This window comes from Meles meles, chromosome 8 (assembly GCF_922984935.1).
Source record: "Meles meles chromosome 8, mMelMel3.1 paternal haplotype, whole genome shotgun sequence".
NCBI classification, from domain to species: Eukaryota; Metazoa; Chordata; class Mammalia; order Carnivora; family Mustelidae; genus Meles; species Meles meles.
In genome coordinates, this window is record NC_060073.1 from 111,370,419 (window position 1) to 111,390,598 (window position 20,180).

General features: G+C 44.3%; 1 protein-coding gene across 3 annotated transcripts in view; it reads left to right on the plus strand.

Annotated features, from left to right (window-relative positions):
- The window catches only part of ALG9 (ALG9 alpha-1,2-mannosyltransferase), a 96,032-nt gene that overhangs the window by 69,182 nt on the left and 6,670 nt on the right, over nt 1-20,180 (plus strand). For all 3 annotated transcript variants that reach the window (XM_046017156.1, XM_046017155.1, XM_046017157.1), the window contains one exon: nt 2,054-2,184. In XM_046017156.1, coding sequence (XP_045873112.1) covers nt 2,054-2,184 — 131 coding nt within the window. The remainder of the gene's footprint in view (nt 1-2,053; nt 2,185-20,180) is intronic.

A 20,180-nucleotide genomic window follows, 5' to 3' on the forward strand; every position in this document is an offset into this window, starting at 1 on the left:
CGCATTGGGCTCTCTGTTCAGCGGGGAGCCTGCTTCCCACCCTACCCTGCCTCCAACTCTGCCTACTTGTGATCTCTGTCTGTCAAGTAAATAAATAAAAATCTAAGAAAAAAAACCTGTTTTTAGTCCCTGCTTTCAATTCTTTTGGGTACTAGAAATGGAAGTGCTGGATCTTAGGGTAAGCAGTGATTTTTAAAGTGTGTTATTCAGTGGTGTTTAGTGCAGTCATACTGTTGTGAGGCCATAACCATTAATTTCAGAATATTTTCATCCTTCCCCACCTCTTACCCTAGGAAAACCCCATGCCCATTAAGCATTTACTTCCCCCGTCCCTAGCAACCACTAATTTGCTTTCTGTCTCAATAGATTTGTCTGTTCTAGACATTTCATGTAAATGGAGTCACACCATATGTGGTCTTTTGTGGTTGGCTTCTTTCACTTAGCATCATGTTTTCAAGGTTCATCCATGTTATACAATGTATCCTTTTTAAGATTGAACAATACTTCATTACATGTATTTGCCACATTTTAATTATATGAATATACCACATTATAAATTGATCAGTTGACATACATTTATCAATAAAGTTCCATAATTTTTTATAGAGGACTTTCCCATATTCTTGTTAGATTTATTCCAGGGCATACATTTTCATATTCTTATGAATTGTGTTTTTATAATATAAAAATATACATAATTTTGAATAAAAGCATTTTCTATATTGTCTGCTGTTCTGTAGGAATATATGACATTGATGTTTACATCCTGTAAGTCTGAAGTTTGATAAACTCTCTGAATTCCAAAAATGTGTTGGGTAACCAGATTTTACATATACCGCTCATATCATTGTGATGAAGGAGTTTTATCATCTCTTTCCATGTCTTCTGTCATTTCTTTTTTTTAACCTTACCCTGCTGACTGGAATCTCTAGTACAATGTTGGATAAAGTAGTGGTAAGTCTTGACTGATTCCTGATCGCAAGGGAAGAACTTTTAACCCTTTACCATTAAATATGAGATTTGCTATCATATTAATCTGTTTATGTTTCCAATGGCCTTTATCTTAGCTGAAACCTGGCATTCTAGGAGGACTCTTCATTGGTTTTAGTTTGTAGGAAACGTTTAGATGAGCTCCTGAGAGCACTTTCCTTCTGAATCAGTCATTTGGGCCAGTCTTGATAGGACTTTCGAAGTCATACTGGCTTGGGTCCAGATCTGGCTCTGTCATATACTTGTGATTTTTGGCTAGGACTAGGAACTAGGGACTAACAGCAGAAGTATCATAGCATGTTCCATTGAATTAGTCAATTCTGTAAGAAGCATGGTACTTGGATAGTTTTAAGTGAAATGTATTAATATTCTCTTATGATTACCTGGGATGCTCTGATGTATCCCTGTTGGAAGCAGCTGGATGACTATAGTTTTGCTAAGAGTTGCTATATATTTTTTGTAACCTTCTCCACTCTTACAGTTCTGGTATCTTGCTTTTACTGATCTTTTGCTACAATGCCAGTTCCCGTGTCTCTGTCAGTTCTCTGAATTTGTGAAGGAGATGATGATGTATGATGTTGCTGTACCACTTAGGAGGTGTAGTGTGACTTCACATGGCTCTGTCGGCGGACATAGGGCTTCCTCACACATTAGCATATGTGGTTAGGTGATGCCCTTTCAGTCTCTGCGATAAGCGGTGGTAGATTGGAAGGGAATGATAGAAGAAGAGAGTTTTCTGAGTAGCTTGTGGACTCATGTTAGCTTCAGAAGTGCCTGTGAGGCCAGAGGAATTTAATACCCAAACTCGTGTCAGAACTCCCAAAGCTTACCTATATATTTGGCTGGGTGGGTGCATGTCTCTCTCCTGCAACGAGGAGCCTAAATAATTCCTCAGCACCCAACACTGTCATCTGAGGGGAGAGAGCACAGGTAATGTCGTCCAAGGACTTGGAGTTTTGTGTTTCTGAAACCCTGTGGGAATTTTTAGGATTGTAATTGATGTTCCTTATCCTAAAAGGACCTTTGCAATTGCTGATGAAGCGTTGGCCTTTCTCCATTGCAGATTGACATCAGTAAATGCCATTATTTAGTGGATTTGGACACCACGAGAGAAACGCCCCGGGAGCCAAAATACTCATCAAATAGAGAAGAATGGATCAGCTTGGCCTACAGACCATTCCTTGATGCTTCTAGGTACGTGGCTAGAGATGTACTAGAGATGCACATTTCATGTAAATGGAGTCGCACCATATGTGGTCTTTTGTGGTTGGCTTCTTTCACTTAGCATCATGTTTTCAAGATTCATCCATGTTATACAGTGTATCCTTTTTAAGATTGAATAATAGGGTGAAAATGAGAATCTTGATTGACTAACTTCCAGTCTTGAGCTGACTGTAATAGCCATCATTTCCTTTTTATTTGGGCCCAAACACATCTTCTATTCTTATCCAGCTTCCTGAGAAATCTAAAAGAGTGCTCTCCTTTTCTGGGCACTGAATGCAAAATTTATTCAGGTATCATCCAAATAAAAGAACCTAACTAAAACAGATCCACTGGAGACAATGCAAATACGTGTTTGACATGGATGACTTTTGGCAATCAACTTCAGCTATCTTCCTGAGAGTATTATAACACTGTTAGGGAGATTGACTATGTCCTTTAAGGAGCTAGAAGTTCATATCCATTATTTTTAGGGTCAAGGCTCAGTCAAGGAAGGGGTAGGCCTTACTTGATCTTAAATAGAGGGACCAAATACGGGGCGCCTGGGTGGTTCAGTGGGTTAAGCCTCTGCCTTCGGCTCAGGTCATGATCTCAGTGTCCTGGGATCAAGCCCCGCGTCGGACTCTCTGCTCAGCGGGGAGCCTGCTTTCCCACCCTCTCTCTCTGCCTACTTGTAATCTCTGTCTGTCAAATAAATAAATAAAAATCTTAAAAAAAAAAAAAATAGAGGGACTGGGGTGCCTGGGTGGCTCAGAGGGTTAAGCCTCTGCCTTCGGCTCGGGTCATGGTCTCAGGGTCCTGGGATCGAGCCCAATGCAGGGTTAGGGCTCTCTGCTCATTGGGGAGCCTGTTTCCCCCTCTCTCTCTGCCTGTCTCTCTGCCTACTTGTGATCTCTCTCTCTGTGTCAAATAATAAAATCTTTAAAAAAAAAAATAGAGGGACCAAATAGACCAGGGCTTTTCTGGCTGTTCAGAAGGGCCTGAGAAGTAATGACAAGAGGGAAGTCAGGGCCTTCAGGTGACGGAATAATGGGGTTAAGTTGAAGGAGTCAGGCGGTTTGTGGGTAGAAGTCCAGCGAGGCCTGGTGGGCAGAGTTGCAGAAAGGAAAAGGTAGAGGACCAGGTCCTGAGAGGCAGGTCTGGGACTCGGAAGCAGGTGAGAAGGTGTTTTTAGGAGGAGGGAGTGCTCAGAAGCTGCTGATAAATAAAGTTGAATAAGAACAACTGTTCAGTGGGTTCGGCAGCTGATCAAAGCAATTTTGGTGGAGTGGTAGAGGCGTGGTGACTTGAGAGGTGAGGAGGACGAGAGCAAAAGTAGAATTGGAGATGGTGAAATAAAGAAGTCAGAGAAGCAGAGGGAGGCAGAGAAATAGGGCCATAGCTGGTAGTGGGTGGTACTGTAGGAAAAGTGATGATGAGAGATGATTTTGTCCTTAAATCTTTTTTAAATTGTGGTAGTATATATACAATATACATACATATATATATATATATATATATATATATATATATATATACACGAAACATGGAATTTGCCATTTTAGGGGCACCTGGGTGGCTCAGTCAGTTAAGTGTCTGTCTTTGGCTTGGGTCATGATCCTAGGGATTGAGCTCCACGTGGGGCTCCCTGCTTGGTGGGGAGTCTCCTTCTGCCCCCCGCTCCTGCTGCTTGTGTGCATGCTCTCTGGCTCTCTCTCTCTCTAAGAAATCTTAAAAAATTTGCCATTTTAACTATTTTAAGTGTATAATTCAGTGGCATTAATTATATTTACAGTGTTGTGCAATACTTACCATTATCTTTTTTAAAAATTACCATATGCATTTTGTAAGTTTAAGGTGTACACATGTGTTCATGTATTGCCATATGATTGGGACAGTAGCATCAGCTAACACCTTTATCATATCACATCTTCATCATTCTTGCCATTACCTATTACCGATTTCAGTAACGATCATATTTGTATGCCAATAGAAATGATCTCTTAGCTGAAAGTGATCATGTAGGAGAAAGGAAGGAATTGTGGGAGCAGTGCCCTTAAGGTGGGAGAGAGGAGACGTACCTGTAAGTCGAGGAAACGTTTTGGACAGATAGGCAGTAGGTAGATCATCTCTCTGCAGTGAAGGAGAGGTTCTGTGTCTGCACTGTCCAGTATAGGAGCCAGGAGCCGCATGTAGCTTTTAAGCATTTGAAATGTGACGACTGTGCATGAGGAACTGAATTTTTAATTTTATTTAATCTTAATTTAAATAGTCACACGTACCTGCTAGAGAGAGCAGAATAGGAACCGGCAGCAGGTCGGTGTGATAATGGGAGTCTGGAAGTTCTCTGGCCTCTGTTTTCTCGGTGAAGCAGGAAGTTAGGAGTATCAGATGAGAAGGGACTATATGGGGATGAGGTTGGAGAATTAAGGAGAAGGAGATAATTGAGGCGAGTAGGAAACAAAGAAGCTCAACAAACAGTATGATTGGAAGACAAGATCAAGAACCCACTTGAGGGGCGCCTGGGTGGCTCAGTGGGTTAAAGCCTCTGCCTTTGGCTCAGGTCATGATCCCAGCGTCCTGGGATCAAGCCCCACATTGGGCTCTCTGCTCAGCAGGGAGCCTGCTTCCCTTCCTCTCTCTCTGCCTGCCTCTCTGCCTACTTGTGACCTCTGTCTGTCAAATAAATAAAATCTTTTTTTAAAAAAATTAAAAAAAAAAAAAGAACCCACCTGAGTTTTAAGTGGGGCCAGTATGGTTGCCTTTTTCTTCTCCAGCTGTAGAGAAGGCCATAGTGCTGAATCACAGAATAGGTGAATTTAACCAGAGGGCTTTTTTTTAGTTTATTAAAACAAATTCATGGAAGTATAATTTACATACCATAAAATCCATCCATTTTAAGTGTACAATTTAATAATTATTAAGTTCGCCAGTTGTATGTATGTAAGTGGGATTATGTAATACATGGGGTTCTGTAACTGGATTCTTTCACTTCACATGTTTTGGTGGTTCGTTCATGTTATAGCATGTATCAGTCGGTGTCCTTTTTTGTTGTCGAATACTATTCTATCATATGGATATATAAGCATTTTGTGTACCTCTTCCCCGGTTCATGGATACTTGGGTTATCTCTACTTTTTGGGTATTGTAAATAATGCTGCTATGAACACTGATGCACCCTTTTGTGTGCAGGTTGGGTTTAGGCCAAGAAAGTTCAACAAAGCAAGAAGGGGACAAGGGAGTTGAGTTTATGGAGGAGAGTGGTCATGGCTGTAAGCTGAGTGAGGAAGGTTGGGGGTTCTGAGGGAGTGGAGGGCCATGAAAGGTGATGGGAGCGTGGATTGATAGTCACACGTGGTCAGATTACCAGTCATAGGAGAGAGCTGGAAGGGGAAGCCACAGTGATGTTGGGAAACTCTGCACCACACACGTTCTTCGTTATTGTTACTTGATGTGGTACTTGGGGTAGGTCGCTACTGGGCCTTCTATTCTGAGTTGAGAAAATTGTGAGAACATGAGGTCTGGCCCTGGGAAGATCTCCAGCTCTGAGGGGACAGCAGACCCCAAGCAACCTTCCTGTTAGCAAAGGGAAACTGAGTGGCTCACAAATACGGACCAGCAATACATTGGCTACAGAACAAACTCTGTTAATAGCAAGTGGGGCAAAGGAGTAGTTTTCAGGTGACTTTTTTCCCCCTTTTGGTTTTGAAGTGTTGAAATGAGAAGGGCTGCCCATCTCCCCATTTCCCCTTTTGGTGGCCCCCTAGAACCGCAGCTGGTGCCCATAAACGGAGAGCCTTTGGGACAAGGCAAAGCAGCCTGCTTGGACCCTTCCCATGTGAGAATTTGAAAGCTCTTGACGAAGGAGCCAAAGGTTTTGGTCACCTTCCCACCTGCCTCGCGGTGAGCCGAGGGTGACTGGAGCCCTGGTATGCCACACAGGTGCGGTGGCTCCTCTTCGTTCAGGCTCCTCAGTGCTCCTTTCCAGAGATGCTGCTTGCTGCTCCCCACGGAGCCTTCTGCTTCCCGAACAGGCTGGATGGTAAGGCCAGAAATAAAGCATAATGGGCTCAATTTAATCAACATTTATCGAGTATCTTCTACCTTTAAGACTTTAGACTGTGTGCAGACAAGACCGCTGCCTTGGGAAGTGTCTGGTAAACCTGGGGAGAAACACCATCAGAGAAGTGCCATTGAAGCATAGGAGGGGGGCGGCAGTTCACCAGACTGGGGCGGGAGGGGCCCGGGAAGATCCCAAGACGGGCTGACATCTGAGATTGCATTGGTGATCGTGTGGGAGGTGCACTGAGAGGAGGGAACGTTGGAGGCCCAGGAAGAAGTTAGGAGACGGTTCTGGTTGGCTAGATGAGAGGCAGCGAGGGAGTGAACTCAACTGCAGAGCAGGGGTAGACTTACAAGATGCGGGGTGTCAGGACGATCAGGCCGAAATTCACCCAGAATCCCACAGCTTGCGCAGTGGCCTGTAGCAGCAAGCTTTTGGTAGTCTCCTGTGCTCTGTCAGAAGTGTTGGGGATTGCTTTCTCTGGCAGGGCTGGTCCCTGAGCAGAAGCGTTTCCAAGTTTGAGCAGAACTCGGTGGAGCCACAGACCCTAAACTTACCTCATCCTATGTCCTGTTTGTCACTGCTGCTGCTTCGTTTCCCCTCCGCCCGCTCCGCCCGCTCCGCACCCCTCTGGTGCAGGGGGAGGGAGGGAGGTTAGTGCCTTCAGAGGTTTTTCCACTTCCCATAAATTTTACTCGTTTCCCATAAATTGGCATTCTTTTCATGACCAGAGGCTGAGAAAGAAGAAAAAAATCTGCTGGTTTAAGAACTGGAAAGGTACAGTTCACTTGAAGGTGTACAGAGTACCTAGAAGAGAGTAAGGGGTCAGAAGACGTGGCTTGCTGGTTGTTCCTGATTCCCAGATTTACTGAATTTACACTAGAACAGAGATGGTAATATTTTCTCTCTTTCATGAGAATGTTGTAAGGATTAAATGAAAGTGGAATTATGAAGATGTTTTTAAATTCTAAAGCATTATATAAATGTCAGGCTTTTCAATTAATTAGCACACAGCCTCGGGGTCCAAAATTATGCTGAGTTTCTTTTTCTTACTCAGCATTTCCTAGTATGTATTGATGTCACTGCAAACACAGTGGGATCTCACGGCCCAGTCTTTTTTTTTTTTTTAATTATATTTTTATTTATTTGACAGATAGAGATCATAAGTAGGCAGAGAGGCAGGTGGTAGGGGGGAGCAGGCTCCCTGCCGAGCAGAGAGCCCGATGTGGGGCTCGATCCCAGGACCCCAAGATCATGACCTGAGCCAAAGGCAGAGGCCTCAACCCATTGAGCCACCCAGGTGCCCCTCACAGCTCAGTCTTGCCACAGCAGTTTATAACCGTCAGCAGCGTGACGTCTCATGTTGCTGACTTGAGATGATGGAGTTGGGCTGTCTTGTCAGAGCCTGTGTACCTCAGGGAGACTGCTCTGAGGTGGTTCATGAAATGCTCTTGGGAGCTTGATCCTGGAATGCCTTCCAGCCCTTTCCCTGGGGTTGTTACATTTCCTCTGTCTTCTTGAGACCCCGTTTTTTGTAGTTGAGCAATTTCTGTAACAGGGAGAAATATGGCACCATCTGCACGAGATGGTCACTCATGTCTTAGACCCTAGACTGCATGGGACTGCGGACCTAATTACTCTCTAGCTCCTCCTGAGGAAAGGGGAAGGTTTTAATAAGCCTGTGATATACTACCACATGCTCCTTTAGAAATGGAAGCCGATTAGCTTCTCAAAGGTTTCAGGCCCTAAAACTTGGAGGGTTCACTTTGAGAGATGATTTTTTCTTTATTCCATTATCTGTCTGTCTGTCTATCCATCTGACATGCATCCAATCAGCAGATTTTTTTTTTTTTTTAACACTGCCAGGCACTGCGGGGGATCCTAGGTATATAGTGATGAACAATATGGGCGAATTCCTTGTCCTCTCGGACCTGAGTGTTAAACAATACGCATACAAATCAATATATAATTACAACCTGCATTGGGTGCTTTAAAGGAAAAGTCCAGGGTGCTGTGGGAGAAGGGAGTCAGCATTAGGAGGCACCTGCGTCTTAGAGCTCAGAGCCAGCTGGTTAGGCAGGTTTGAAAATCAGAAGATATTACGTCCTTGTCACAGAGCTGGATTTTTTAAGGGATGTGAAAGAAGTAATGAGACACAGATTTTGCCCTTAAATAACTTACAGCTTGTATAGTTACACATGCAAAAAAATGACTTGAAAATAATATTAAGGCTTTAGGAAGTGCCGGCTTGTGTGCTAGAACTTCCAAGAAAGGGGAGATCTGTGGCGGTCAGGGTATACTGAGAAGCTTCCTGAAGAACGTGGCTCCTGAGTTGAGGTATAGAGGAAAGGGCGGATTCGTACCGGTGGTAGAGACAGCAGAATCATCTAGATGATTCAAGGAGAGGACATCATGAGCCCAAGTGGAAACATAAAAAGAAGCCCTTTGAATGGAGCGGCTGAGAGTTAGTCAGGAAGAACTTAATTTACCTCTTTCACTGGCTTAAGTTGGATTTTAGGTAAAGTGATTTATAAGTGATCATCCAAATCAAAGTGCTTTTGAAAATAAAAGGAGCCCTGTCCTGGGCAAATCAAGACGTTGTGGTCACCCTGCTTCAGTGTGACCAGAATACAGGGGCTTGCCTCAAAAAGCAGGAGGGAGGAATGGAGCATGGATGGTTCCTTTGCCCAGCAGTCCATGCTGATGTGCGGATTTGCCCATAGCTTACTTACTTGATTTAATATGCTGACATTCCTTGGTATTGTAACCTAGGCTTGGTCTCAGCCTTCTGAGAGGGAAGGAACCTGGATAATTTGAAGACCGTATTGGCCCATAGCAATATCCTATGTGAAGACTCAGCTCCAGGGGAAAGCAGCCTAAAGATGATTAGAACAGTAATGATCTTGGGGCACCTGGGTGGCTCAGTGGGTTAAAGCCTCTGCCTTTAGCTCAGGTCATGATACCAGGGTCCTGGGATTGAGCCCCACATCGGGCTCTCTGCTCAGCAGGGAGCCTGCTTCTCTCTCTCTGCCTGCCTCTCTGTCTACTTGTGATCTCTGTCTGTCAAATAAATAAATAAAATCTTTAAAAAAAAAAAGAACAGTAATGATCTTTATTAGTCAATAATTGTGACTGGGACAAATTTAGGAATTCTGAGTATCTGTGAATACAGGAAGAGACTTGTTTTCTGTTGAAATTGTTGGAAGACAAGCAAGGCCTTTCCTGTTGGTCTAGTGGAGCACGACTCCATAAATAGGGCTAAGTGTCGTTAGCCCAATTAGGTGAATGGCAACTCAGAAGTCCCTTCGTTCTTTTCCCATAGGCTGCTTCTCTGTATTATGAGAGGCCTAGAGACCCCAGAACCCATTCTTCTGCAACAGGACCCAGGCAGAAGTTCTTACCCATGTTCTGGTCTCCCCTTGCACACAGCTGGCGCCAAAGCCGTGCCTTTCTTTCCCTGAGTTTGCCATGTTGACTTCTGGCTAATTTTATAAAGCTTTCTCTGACCCCCAGGACATGGGGTCTAAACTAGTTAGCAATATCACTTTTCAAAGCAGACACATTTGTTACCCTATGGCCGCCTCATATTACATACTTTATAGAATAAGAGAGGAATTTGTTTCTTTCTCTGAAGCATGATATAATTGCTGCTTGTATAAAATAGCTTGACACGTGGGTGGATGTAATGCCTACTCTGAGATCCCCCAGAGAGGAGTGAAAGGAGCGCATTGCCTTGAGTTGCCAGCTCAAGGGTGGGTTCCTTCCTAAGTGTGGGGAGAACGTTGGGCTGTAGGAGTCTGGTGGGAAGTGCCTCTCCAAGACCTTGGAGTTGGCCTCCCGAGACCAAGGCCTGTTTGTAGCTTTGGAATCAAGTTGGGAGGCCTTGCCCCTGCTTCACACAGCTGCTCACCATCCGTGCCTTCCTCCCTCCGTACAGGTCCCTTTTGTCTGGCTTGCTTTGCTTTACCTTTGGTTTTTGGATTGTGAGATTTCCTTCTTTCTTATTTTGGACATATAAGCTGCCTCTCACTGAATTTTAGGTTTGCCTGATGAGGGGCTTGAGATAATTTGAGGAGCCTTACATAGGGCGGAATTTCAAAGCCCTGCAAGTTTATAGTTACAGGTGAAAAGTAGATGTAAGGAAGGAGTTAAAAGTTCACGCCTTCAGCTGGCATGGTAGGAGAGGGACCTCCTGCAGTCCGAGAGCCTCGACAACAGCAAGATTGGGACTGTGCGGACAGCATTTGTCCCGTGTTCTTTCAACGACCAGCACAAGATTCTCAGTGGCCACTAAGCTTTACCTGCCGTGGAGATTATTTTTTTATTTTTAACAGAGACCACGACTCTTCTTTTAGCCTCCAAGAAGAAGTGAATTGAGCAGCTGTGAGGCCTAAAAAGTCTGTGGCACCTGTATCCTGTATCATTTTGGTCCTATGTGGTGGTCTGGTTGGTGGCAGCCATTGTGTCCCCAGGCCCTAACCCCAGCATAAGCACGGTTGTTTATTTCTGGAAGAGAAGAAGATCCTGGAGAATCACTGTTGAGGGCAATTGAGTTGGAATCTTTTGTTCTAGTTCTCGTGGTGTAACAAATCATTCCAAACTTAGCAATACAAAAGAATAGCAATTATTTATTGTTTCCCTCATGGTTCTGCGGTTGACTGGGCTCAGCCAGGCAGTTCTTCAGCTGCCCAGAGTTGTTCGTGCATTGGCCGTCAGGTGGTGGCTAGGGCTAGAGGCCTTACAAAGGCTTCCTCCCGTGTCTAGCAGTCCATGCTGGCTGTTGGCCAGAACACCTACATGTGGCTTCACCCGGTGGCCTATGCTTCCTCCCATGCGGTGGCTGGCTTCCAAAAGCTAGTATCTCAAAAGCTATGAAGTTTTTTTTATGACCGAGCCTGGGAATGCATACAATGTCTCACTCGTGTCTCATTCTGTTCATTGAAAGCAAGCCACTCGAATAACCTGTGTTCAAGGGGAGAGGGATTAGATTTTCCCTGTCGATGGGAGGAATGTCAAAGAATTATGGACGTGTTTTAAAGCCATCACAGCTCTTTTGATGCCATTCTTCATCCAAATTGGATAATTTTTGAAATTTTCCTTTTTAAAGGAAATTTCTAGCAGAAGAGACATATGGTGCACAAAATAGTCCAGCAGGCCGTTCATCTGCAGCTTTTTGCTACCCAGGTGGAAAGGGAGCCTACACCCTATGGCAGTATTTGGTGGTAGGCCAACAGTTTGACTTGCTTCAGATGGTGTTCACGTCCTTCGGGTGGAGTTAGTTCTCCCTCCTAATCAGTAACCGCACTGCTCTTGTCTTTTCCCTGCACTGCAGTCATGGTGGTACCGCAGCTCCTTCATCTCTGCCGAGAATACTGAGAAATTGTAAGGAAGACGAGATCAGGGTTTCTGAACTTTGTAATTCTTTACAGCGCATTATTCTCACTATTTTGTTTCTTTATCAGTTTTTGGCCTCCCCTCTCTTTTTAAAAGTCTTATCCCAGATACTTTGCTGGGACCTTTCATCCGGCAGAGCTACCCGAGGCTAGATTTGGCTTCAAAACACATTGGCATTTTGCTCACCGCAGTCTTCAACTGCTTAATCATTGAGATCTGCTGACATTTTAAGAAGAACAGACCTTTTTTTGGTTTTGTTTTTCTGAAGCTCAGAAACTGTGCTTCCCGGTGTTTTTGAAATTCTCTAGAAAGAGGCTGTGTACAGACCATCTGTGCTGAGTGCTATAGAGACTCAGGTTTGCAGAGCATGTAGTCTGTAGGATTGGCCCCCCTTTTAGCTTAGACCAAGCAGCTGGCATCATCAGAGGTCTTTATTCTGAGTTCCTGGAGGGTAGAAACCACAGCTCTTCTTGAATCACTACAACACCTAGCACATACTGAGATCTCAGAAAACATTTATCAGTTATTTGTTGTATTTCAGGTTTTTTTTTAGTATCGTTGACATACAATGTTACATTAGTTTGAGGTGTACAACAGTGTTTCCTCAAGTTTATACATTATGCTGCTTTGACCACAGTATAACTGCCATCTGTCACCATACATCACTCTTACAGTATCATTGGCCATATTCCTTATGCTGTGCCTTTTATTCCCATGACTTAGTTATTCCATGACTGGAATCCTGCATCTCCCAGCCCTTCACTCATTTTGCCCATCCCCTACCCACCTCTCGCTAAACCTCCCTCAGTTTGTTCTTTATATTTATAGGTCTGATTTTGTTTTTTGTTTATTCATTTGTTTTATTATTTTTTAGATTCCACATACGAATGAAATCATATGGTATTTGTCTCTCTCACCCTGACTTATTCACTTAGCATAATATCCTCTGGGTCCATTCATGTTGTCTCAAAATGCAGCCTCCTCCCTATGGCTGTGTAATATGTTCATTGTGTATATATACCACATCTTTTTTTTAAAGTAAGTTTTTAATTTTAATTCCAGCATATTTAACATACAGTGTTGTATTTCTTTCAGGTACACAATATGATTGTGATTCACTAATTCTATACATTACTGAGTGCTCATGATGTTAAGTGCTTTCTTAATCCCCTTCACCTGTTTCACCCATCCCCCTCCTCCCTACCCTCTGATGACCATCCATTTGTTCTCTGTATTGAGAGTTTGTGTTTTGGGTTCTCTCTCTCTTTTCCTTTGTTCATTTGTTTCTTAACTTCCACATATGAATGAAATTATGCAGTGTTTGCCTTTCTCTGACTGACTTATTTCACTTAGCATTATACTCTCTGGGTCCATCCAGTGTATTGCAAATGGCAAGATTCATTTTTATGGCTGAGTCATATTCCATTGTACATATGCCCACCGCACCTTCTTCAGTCATCTGTCGATGGGCACTTGGGCTGCTTCTGTATCTTGGCTGTTGTAAATAATGCTGAAAGAAACATAGGAGTGCATGGAACCCTCTTACACTGTTGGTAGGAATGCAAATTGTTGCAGCCACTTTGGAGAACAATATGGAGATTCCTCAAGAAATTAAAAATAGAGCTTCTCTATGACCCTGCAATTGCACTGCTGGGTATTTACCCCAAAGATACAGATGTAGTGAAAAGAAGGGCCATCTGTACCCCAATGTTTATTGCAGCAATGGCTACGGTTGCCAAACTGTGGAAAGAACCAAGATGCCCTTCAACGGACGGATGGATAAGGAAGATGTGGTCCATATACATAATGGAGAATTATGCCTCCATCAGAAAGGATGAATTCCCGGGGCACCTGGGTGGCTCTGTGGGTTAAAGCCTCTGCCTTCGGCTCAGGTCATGATCCCAGGGTCCTGGGATTGAGCCCGCATCAGGCTCTCTGCTCGGCAGGGAGCCTGCTTCCCTTCCTCTCTCTCTGCCTGCTTCTCTGCCTACTTGTGAGCTCTATGTGTCACAAAAAAAAAAAAAAAGAATTCGCATTTGTAACAGGAGTGGCATGAAGTAATTGTTCTTCAGCTTCTGCTGCTGCTTTCTCTTTCTATTTTCTTCTCTTCCAGGTTTTATTTGATTGCTTTCATTTAATTTTTCTTGCACAATGGTCACTAAAGTAAAGATCATCACCCGACCGAGATTTTCTTCTGCCTGTAGTACTAAGCATTTTAAAATGTCTGAGACAGCATTATCTTGTAGATATTCCTGGGAGAATATTTCATAAAGAGTGGCTTCATCTGGGTATTTGTCACTGTACCAGTGAACTTGAGGGTGGTCTGGACAGTTTCATCATTTTTCTCCAGCCTCAGATGTCAGAGTAATTGTGAAACTGGGTGCAATTTCTGATAATACCAGTTAATGACCCTCTCAAGCCCCTCCTCCCCGTCGCATCCTCACAGCACAGCTGTACTCCAGGTGAGAGAACAGGAGCAGGACTGGCCCTTGACAGGGGGAGCTCAGAGACCTCTGCCTGTGAAGGAGTCGGGGTAGATGGGCTCCAGAGCCTCCAGCTTATGCTGCTCCTCACCGTCCTCTGTCATCGTGGCCCCCACCACTGCCCGTGGACCGCCCAGCCGCCCAGGTGGCGTGCTGCAGCGGGGACCATGGTGCACCGGGATTGCTGGCAGCGGCCAGGCCAGCGCAGGTGCAGAGTCCCCGGCTCTGAGGCTCTGGGCCCAAAACCAGGTCCCGCCTGCTGAGCAACAACCCTACACGGGGCTCCACCTCACTGTGGGGTTTTAATGTATGATCTTTCTTGTGTCACTGTATGTTCCTGGTAAACCCGCTTTGTTGGCAGTTTTCATCATAAATGGATACTGAATGTTGTCAGATGTTTTTTAAGCATCTAGAGAGATGATCATGTGTTGGTTTTGGGTTTTTTCATTTTGGTGTATCACGTTGACTGATTTGTGAATATTGAACCATCTTTGCATCCCTGGAATAAATCCCATGTGGCCATGGTGGGTGATCTTTTTAATGCCTTGTTGTATGCAGTTTGCTGATACCTTGTTGAGGATTTTGCATCTGTGTTCTTGAGTCATACTGGCCTGTAGTTTTCTTATTCTGTGATTATTTTACATTCTTTTTTAAAAAATATCAGTGTGTTTTATTTAAAAAATTTTATTTGACAGCAACAGAGAGAGAACACACAAGCAGGAAGAACAGCGGGGAGAGGGAGAGGCAGACTGGCTGCTGAGCAGGGAGCCCAACGTGGGGCTTGATCCCAGGACCCTGAGATCATGACCTGAGCTTAAGGCAGATGTTTAACTAACTGAGCCACACAGGGCCACATTATGTCACATTCTTAGAACCAGATTTATGCTAGATAAACAAGAAAAAATGAAATAAGGATTTCTGTGGAAGCTGATGCCCTTATTCAGTAAGATAAAGATTTGTTGAGTGGCTGATGGGCTTCTGTTTGCTGTCTCTTGGAATGCTCCTTCTTAGGATCCATGCACTGAGCTCTAAAGAGATCCACAGGCCGTGTGGAGAAAGGAGTCCCCCATGGAGGAGGCCTGAAGGCCCTTTGCACTAGCTGAGCTCCCAGTCCATAGCCAGCCACAGGACTGTGGCTGTTGTGAAGATTCTAGCCAACACCAGGTGAAACAGAAATCCCCCATCCGTGAACCACACATTTGAGAGAAATCACAGATTGTGTTAGCTAAAAAAAATCTTATTTTAAAGTATATTCACTGTGTATTTCTTCTCTGAAAGTCTTGTCAGAACCGTCTGCCTGATACGGTTTCCAATGTTACTCACTCTTTGTCGCACAGAAATAATCCAAGTAAGGTCCAAAGAACAGAGACAGAAGGTTTTGCACCTGGTTCAGTGTCTCCTCCACAGGAGTGGTGGCTGGAGCTTGTAACACTTTCATACCGAAGTAGCCATCGGATGGAAAAGATAGTAGTGAAGAGGTCTCCCCGGCACTGCGATGGACTGAAGTTCAGGAAATGGCCGGTTGCTTAAGAGCGGTTCTTTCTCAATTTCCTTGTTCTGAATTTTGGCTAAAGGTGACTGGCAGGAGGTTATGGTATTAGGCCAGGTGATTGACCAGGGCCATGGATCAGTTAAATGATGCGGTCTGTACACCAGTCTTACAGTGCTGTGATTACAGGTAGTGCCTCAGCGAACTTCCAGACCATTACACGCCTCTTTGGAGGCAGCTACCAAATAGTCAAAAGTGGGAATGTAGTCACTGAATGTCAGGGGTCTGTTGGACATCCCTGCTGGGAATAAAGTGTCATGGTGGTCATGTCGGTAATGATGACTCGGCACATTTTATGTAAACTGAAAGCTTGGAGAAGTTACATGACCTCCTGTATTAATATTTTCTTTGGGGGTGCCTGGGTGGCTCAGTGGGTTAAAGCCTCTGCCTTCGGCTCAGGTCAGGATCCCAGGGTCCTGGGATCGAGCCCCACATTGGGCTCTCTGCTCAGTGGGGAGCCTGCTTCCTCCTCTCTCTCTCTGGCTGCCTCTCTGCCTACTTGTGATCTCTGTCTGTCGAATAAATAAATCTTTAAAAAAAATATTTCCACTGTGGGTACCCTCCGTATGTCACTTGTGCTGTAACATCCCATGGGACTCCCTCCCCACCCCCACACACTGTAGTCTACTTTCCTTGGGCCCATCGGATGGGTGTCTTTAGGGCTGAGTTGTTGGGGAAGTGAAGAGAAAAAAGAGCTTCATACTGTTTTTGATAATTCCTTTTCCTTGTAGAAGATGAATATTGCCAGAAGCAAGGGAGGTAAAACTAGGTGCTCTGGTTTAAGGGTCAGGTAGTCCTTTCTTCTTGCACAGGAGAATATTTATCGAGCACTTTCTGTGGTGCTGTCCTAAGAACTGGAGGTACGGCAGTTAGACCAAGTTCGTTCTTCAAGAGACTGACATTCTCGTGGGGTATAACAGAGAGCATGTGACTCCTGTGTCCTTCTGTCCCGTTGGGAAAGGAGATAAATGTCACCTCTGCACTACTTACTGAACATTAGTGTCCCTTCCCCCATCCCCTGTTAAAGAATCTTAAAGCACAGTCACAGTTTGGATGCGTACCAGCTTTTTGAGCAGTTCTTAAGTTGCTTGATACGGGACTGTAGGTTGAGGATGGCTAAGATTAAGTCTTGAGGGGATTCTCTGCAGAGCTGAAGATTTGTGAAAGGCCGTTTCTGTGCTGAGGGTCGTGGACAGTCTGTCACTGGAGTACGAACTAAGTGCAAGAGAGCAAGAGAGACAAAGGAAACCAGCTTTAGTAAAAAAAGAACTGGCAATGGGTTTGGACTAGAGGTTCACAGGGATATTAATGTTTGGATGGATAGGTGAAAATTAGAAAACCCGAGGACTAGGGTGTTTTTCTTATTCCTTACTTCCTTTCTTCCTTCCTCTCTCCCTTTCATTGTTTCTTTGTAAATTTATTTCACAGAGAGAGTGCACAAGCAGGGGGAGCAGGAGTAGGAGAAGCAGACTCCCCACTGAGCAGGGAGCCCTGCCCACCAGGCTCCATCCCGGGACTCCTGGATCATGACCTGAGCCAAAGGCAAACGCTTAACCAACTGAGCCACGCAGGCACCCCTGGGTGTTTTCTTTTTAACATGAAAAATTGACCCAGCATTTCATTTGTGCCTGTTGAGCTGGGGACCTCAGGGGCTGGCTGGCCATCTTCCATCCACGTCAGCAAGGGCAGATTTAAATCTCTGCGGCAGAACCCTCCCCAGCCCTGATCAATAGGGCTGGTAATTGAATTAGAAAACATTCTGAGCTGTCGGCTAATTATGCTATTCAGGCAATTGCTTTGTCCACCTTGATTTCATCCTTGAATTGCTTAAGTGACTTTCTCACTGGGAGGGGAAGTCAGTTTCCATCATTGAGGCACACGTTTTGCGTCTCCCTAAATTATGCTTCCTGTGCTTCCCTAGGGCAATACTTCAGCATTTCACATTATTACAGACATTGTTTTATGAGTTTTGATAGACATTAGTTTTGTCCTGATTTGTATTTCAGTCTGATCTTTGTTTCCAGGTCTCTGAGTATTTCCTGGACTATGTTACTCCAGCGCTCCACTGTCCTTTTCTTTCACTAAAGGCAAATAACCAATTTCAGTTCCCCTTTTCCAGCAATAATAACAATTTAAAAGGCCCCAGTTGTGTTTAACATATTAAAGCTATTGATGGTAAAGAAGTAAATTGAGAGCAGCAGCTATAGTGTTAGAAGTGAAGAATTCAAGCCAACTCGGTTTTTGGATTTTAAAAAAAATTAGAATCAACATACACATCCAGAGGTGTGTATATCGACTGCTCATTTTATCTTCTAGAAGATACTAGTTGCTTTAGATTTTAAAAGTAGGTAATGCTCTTAAAGACTCCAGGAGAAAAGGAGATTCACCTTCTAATAAGGTTTTTTCCAACACCAAGCTCTGATGATAAATAAATTCTTCTTAGGGGCACCAGGGTGGGTCAGTCGTTAAGCATCTGCCTTCGGCTCAGGTTATGAGCCCAGGGTCCTGGGATGGAGTCTCACATTGGGCTCCAGCCCTACATCGGGCTCCCTGCTCAGCGGGAAGCCTGCTTCTCTCTCTCCCACTCCCCTTGCTTGTGTTTCCTCTCTCACTGTCTCTCTCTCTCTCAAGTAAGTAAAACCTTAAAAATTAATACATAAATAAGTACGTAAATAAATTCTTCTTAGCTTCTCCTTATACAGAGTCCCTACCTTTTATATAGTTTTGTGTTCAGGCTTAACTAGAAATGACTCCTTGCTTCTTGAACACATAATAGAATTGGTGCTGCACTTCTTGTGATTGTGACCTGAAGAAGCATGGCAGAGTCAGGATGCTTCACAGATCTCTCGAGGTATCCAAGTCAGACCTGTGCTTGTCCTTAACAAGACGGTCATTACAAACCGCACATCAGTGGGACTTCAGATTCCGCTTTGAGAGTAGGAATCTTCTGTCCACCACTGTTTTTCTGGCATTTAAACCGTTGCTTGACATGGTGTTCAGTCACTGGTGGAAGAAATGAATTGAGTTAAACTCGGATCTCATTTGTATATAATCACTCCCTCACTCACTTCCCTTCCCTTTCCTTCACTCCTTCCCTGCCCTTCCATTCTTCCATCCATCCATCCATCCAACATCTGTTTTTCAGCACCACTATGCACGTACTCTGTGCCAGACTCTGTACTGTTGGTAAATAAAACAGATTTGGTCCCAGAAATCTGGGGAGGGATTGTTGGGGACAGACAATACATGAGTTGACCAACGAATAAATGTACAATTACAAATCATGAAGAGTGTAATAAACACGTGAGGGGCACTGAGAGAGATGAACTGATAAAAACGGAAACCCAGGGGCGCCTGGGTGGCTCAGTGGGTTAAGCCGCTGCCTTCGGCTCAGGTCATGATCTCAGGGTCCTGGGATCGAGTCCCGCATCGGGCTCTCTGCTCAACAGGGAGCCTGCTTCCCCCTCTCCTCTGCCTGCCTCTCTGCCTACTTGTGATCTCTGTCTGTCAAATAAATAAATAAAATATATATAAAAAAAAAATGGAAACCCAGGCTTTCCTAGGATGTGGCAGGACCTCACCAAGTTGCCTCCACGATGAAGAATAAAAAATGAGTCAGACTTCATTATGAGAAAAACAGGGTGGAAGCATGTTCCAGGGAGAGGAGGGACAGCACGTGAAGGCTATAGGGTAGGGAGGGACTGGGAGGCGGCTGGTGTGGTGGGAGGAGCGGAGTGGGCAGGAGGACAATGTGCAAGGGGAGGTGGGGACAAGTAAGCAAGGGCCAGATCTCCTGGGATTTGTAGACCATGAGAAAGAGTTTGGATTTTATTCAGGCCATTTTTCTGGCTGGTGCTGAGTGGACAGAGCCCTTAACCTAAGATCTGTAGATTTGGTTATGAAAGAGCAAGCTGCCTTTCTTTTGAGTATATCTTGGAATGTTGGATGGAGAAAACGAAATGAGATACAGTAAATGCTTTTTCCACACCTCTGCAACCTTCAGTGTTTGTCCTCTCTTCTCGGTGGGTATATTATCACTTTGACCTTTGGTATTCGCTTTTAGTGTTTACTGACTGCTGTGTCATCATTATGTATCATTTATATTCTGTATTTCCCAACCAGATCACGAGTATTGGCAATTTGCGTTTCTTTTCTGTGTTCATGTTCTTTGTCATTTTCCCCTGTGGAGTCACTTGTCGTCTTCGTTGCGTATATTCTTGCTACTAATCTGTTCGTATGTATTGCACATACTCTGTTCAAATCTCCTTTATCTTTTTACCTTTGTCTCAGCCCACCTTTTCCTTCAACAGTAATGCATAGTGGCCCTTCTTCCATTTCAGGGCAGTCAGTATTTTTGATGATGTCCTCTGTTGTCCCAAGATCTCTTCTGGAGTTTCTGGGCATGAGCTCTCAGTACACCAAGAAAAGTACTCCATTGCCATTTACTGTCTTGCCCAACAGACATTTCATTTTTTTTTTGACATTTTGTAGTTATTTTATA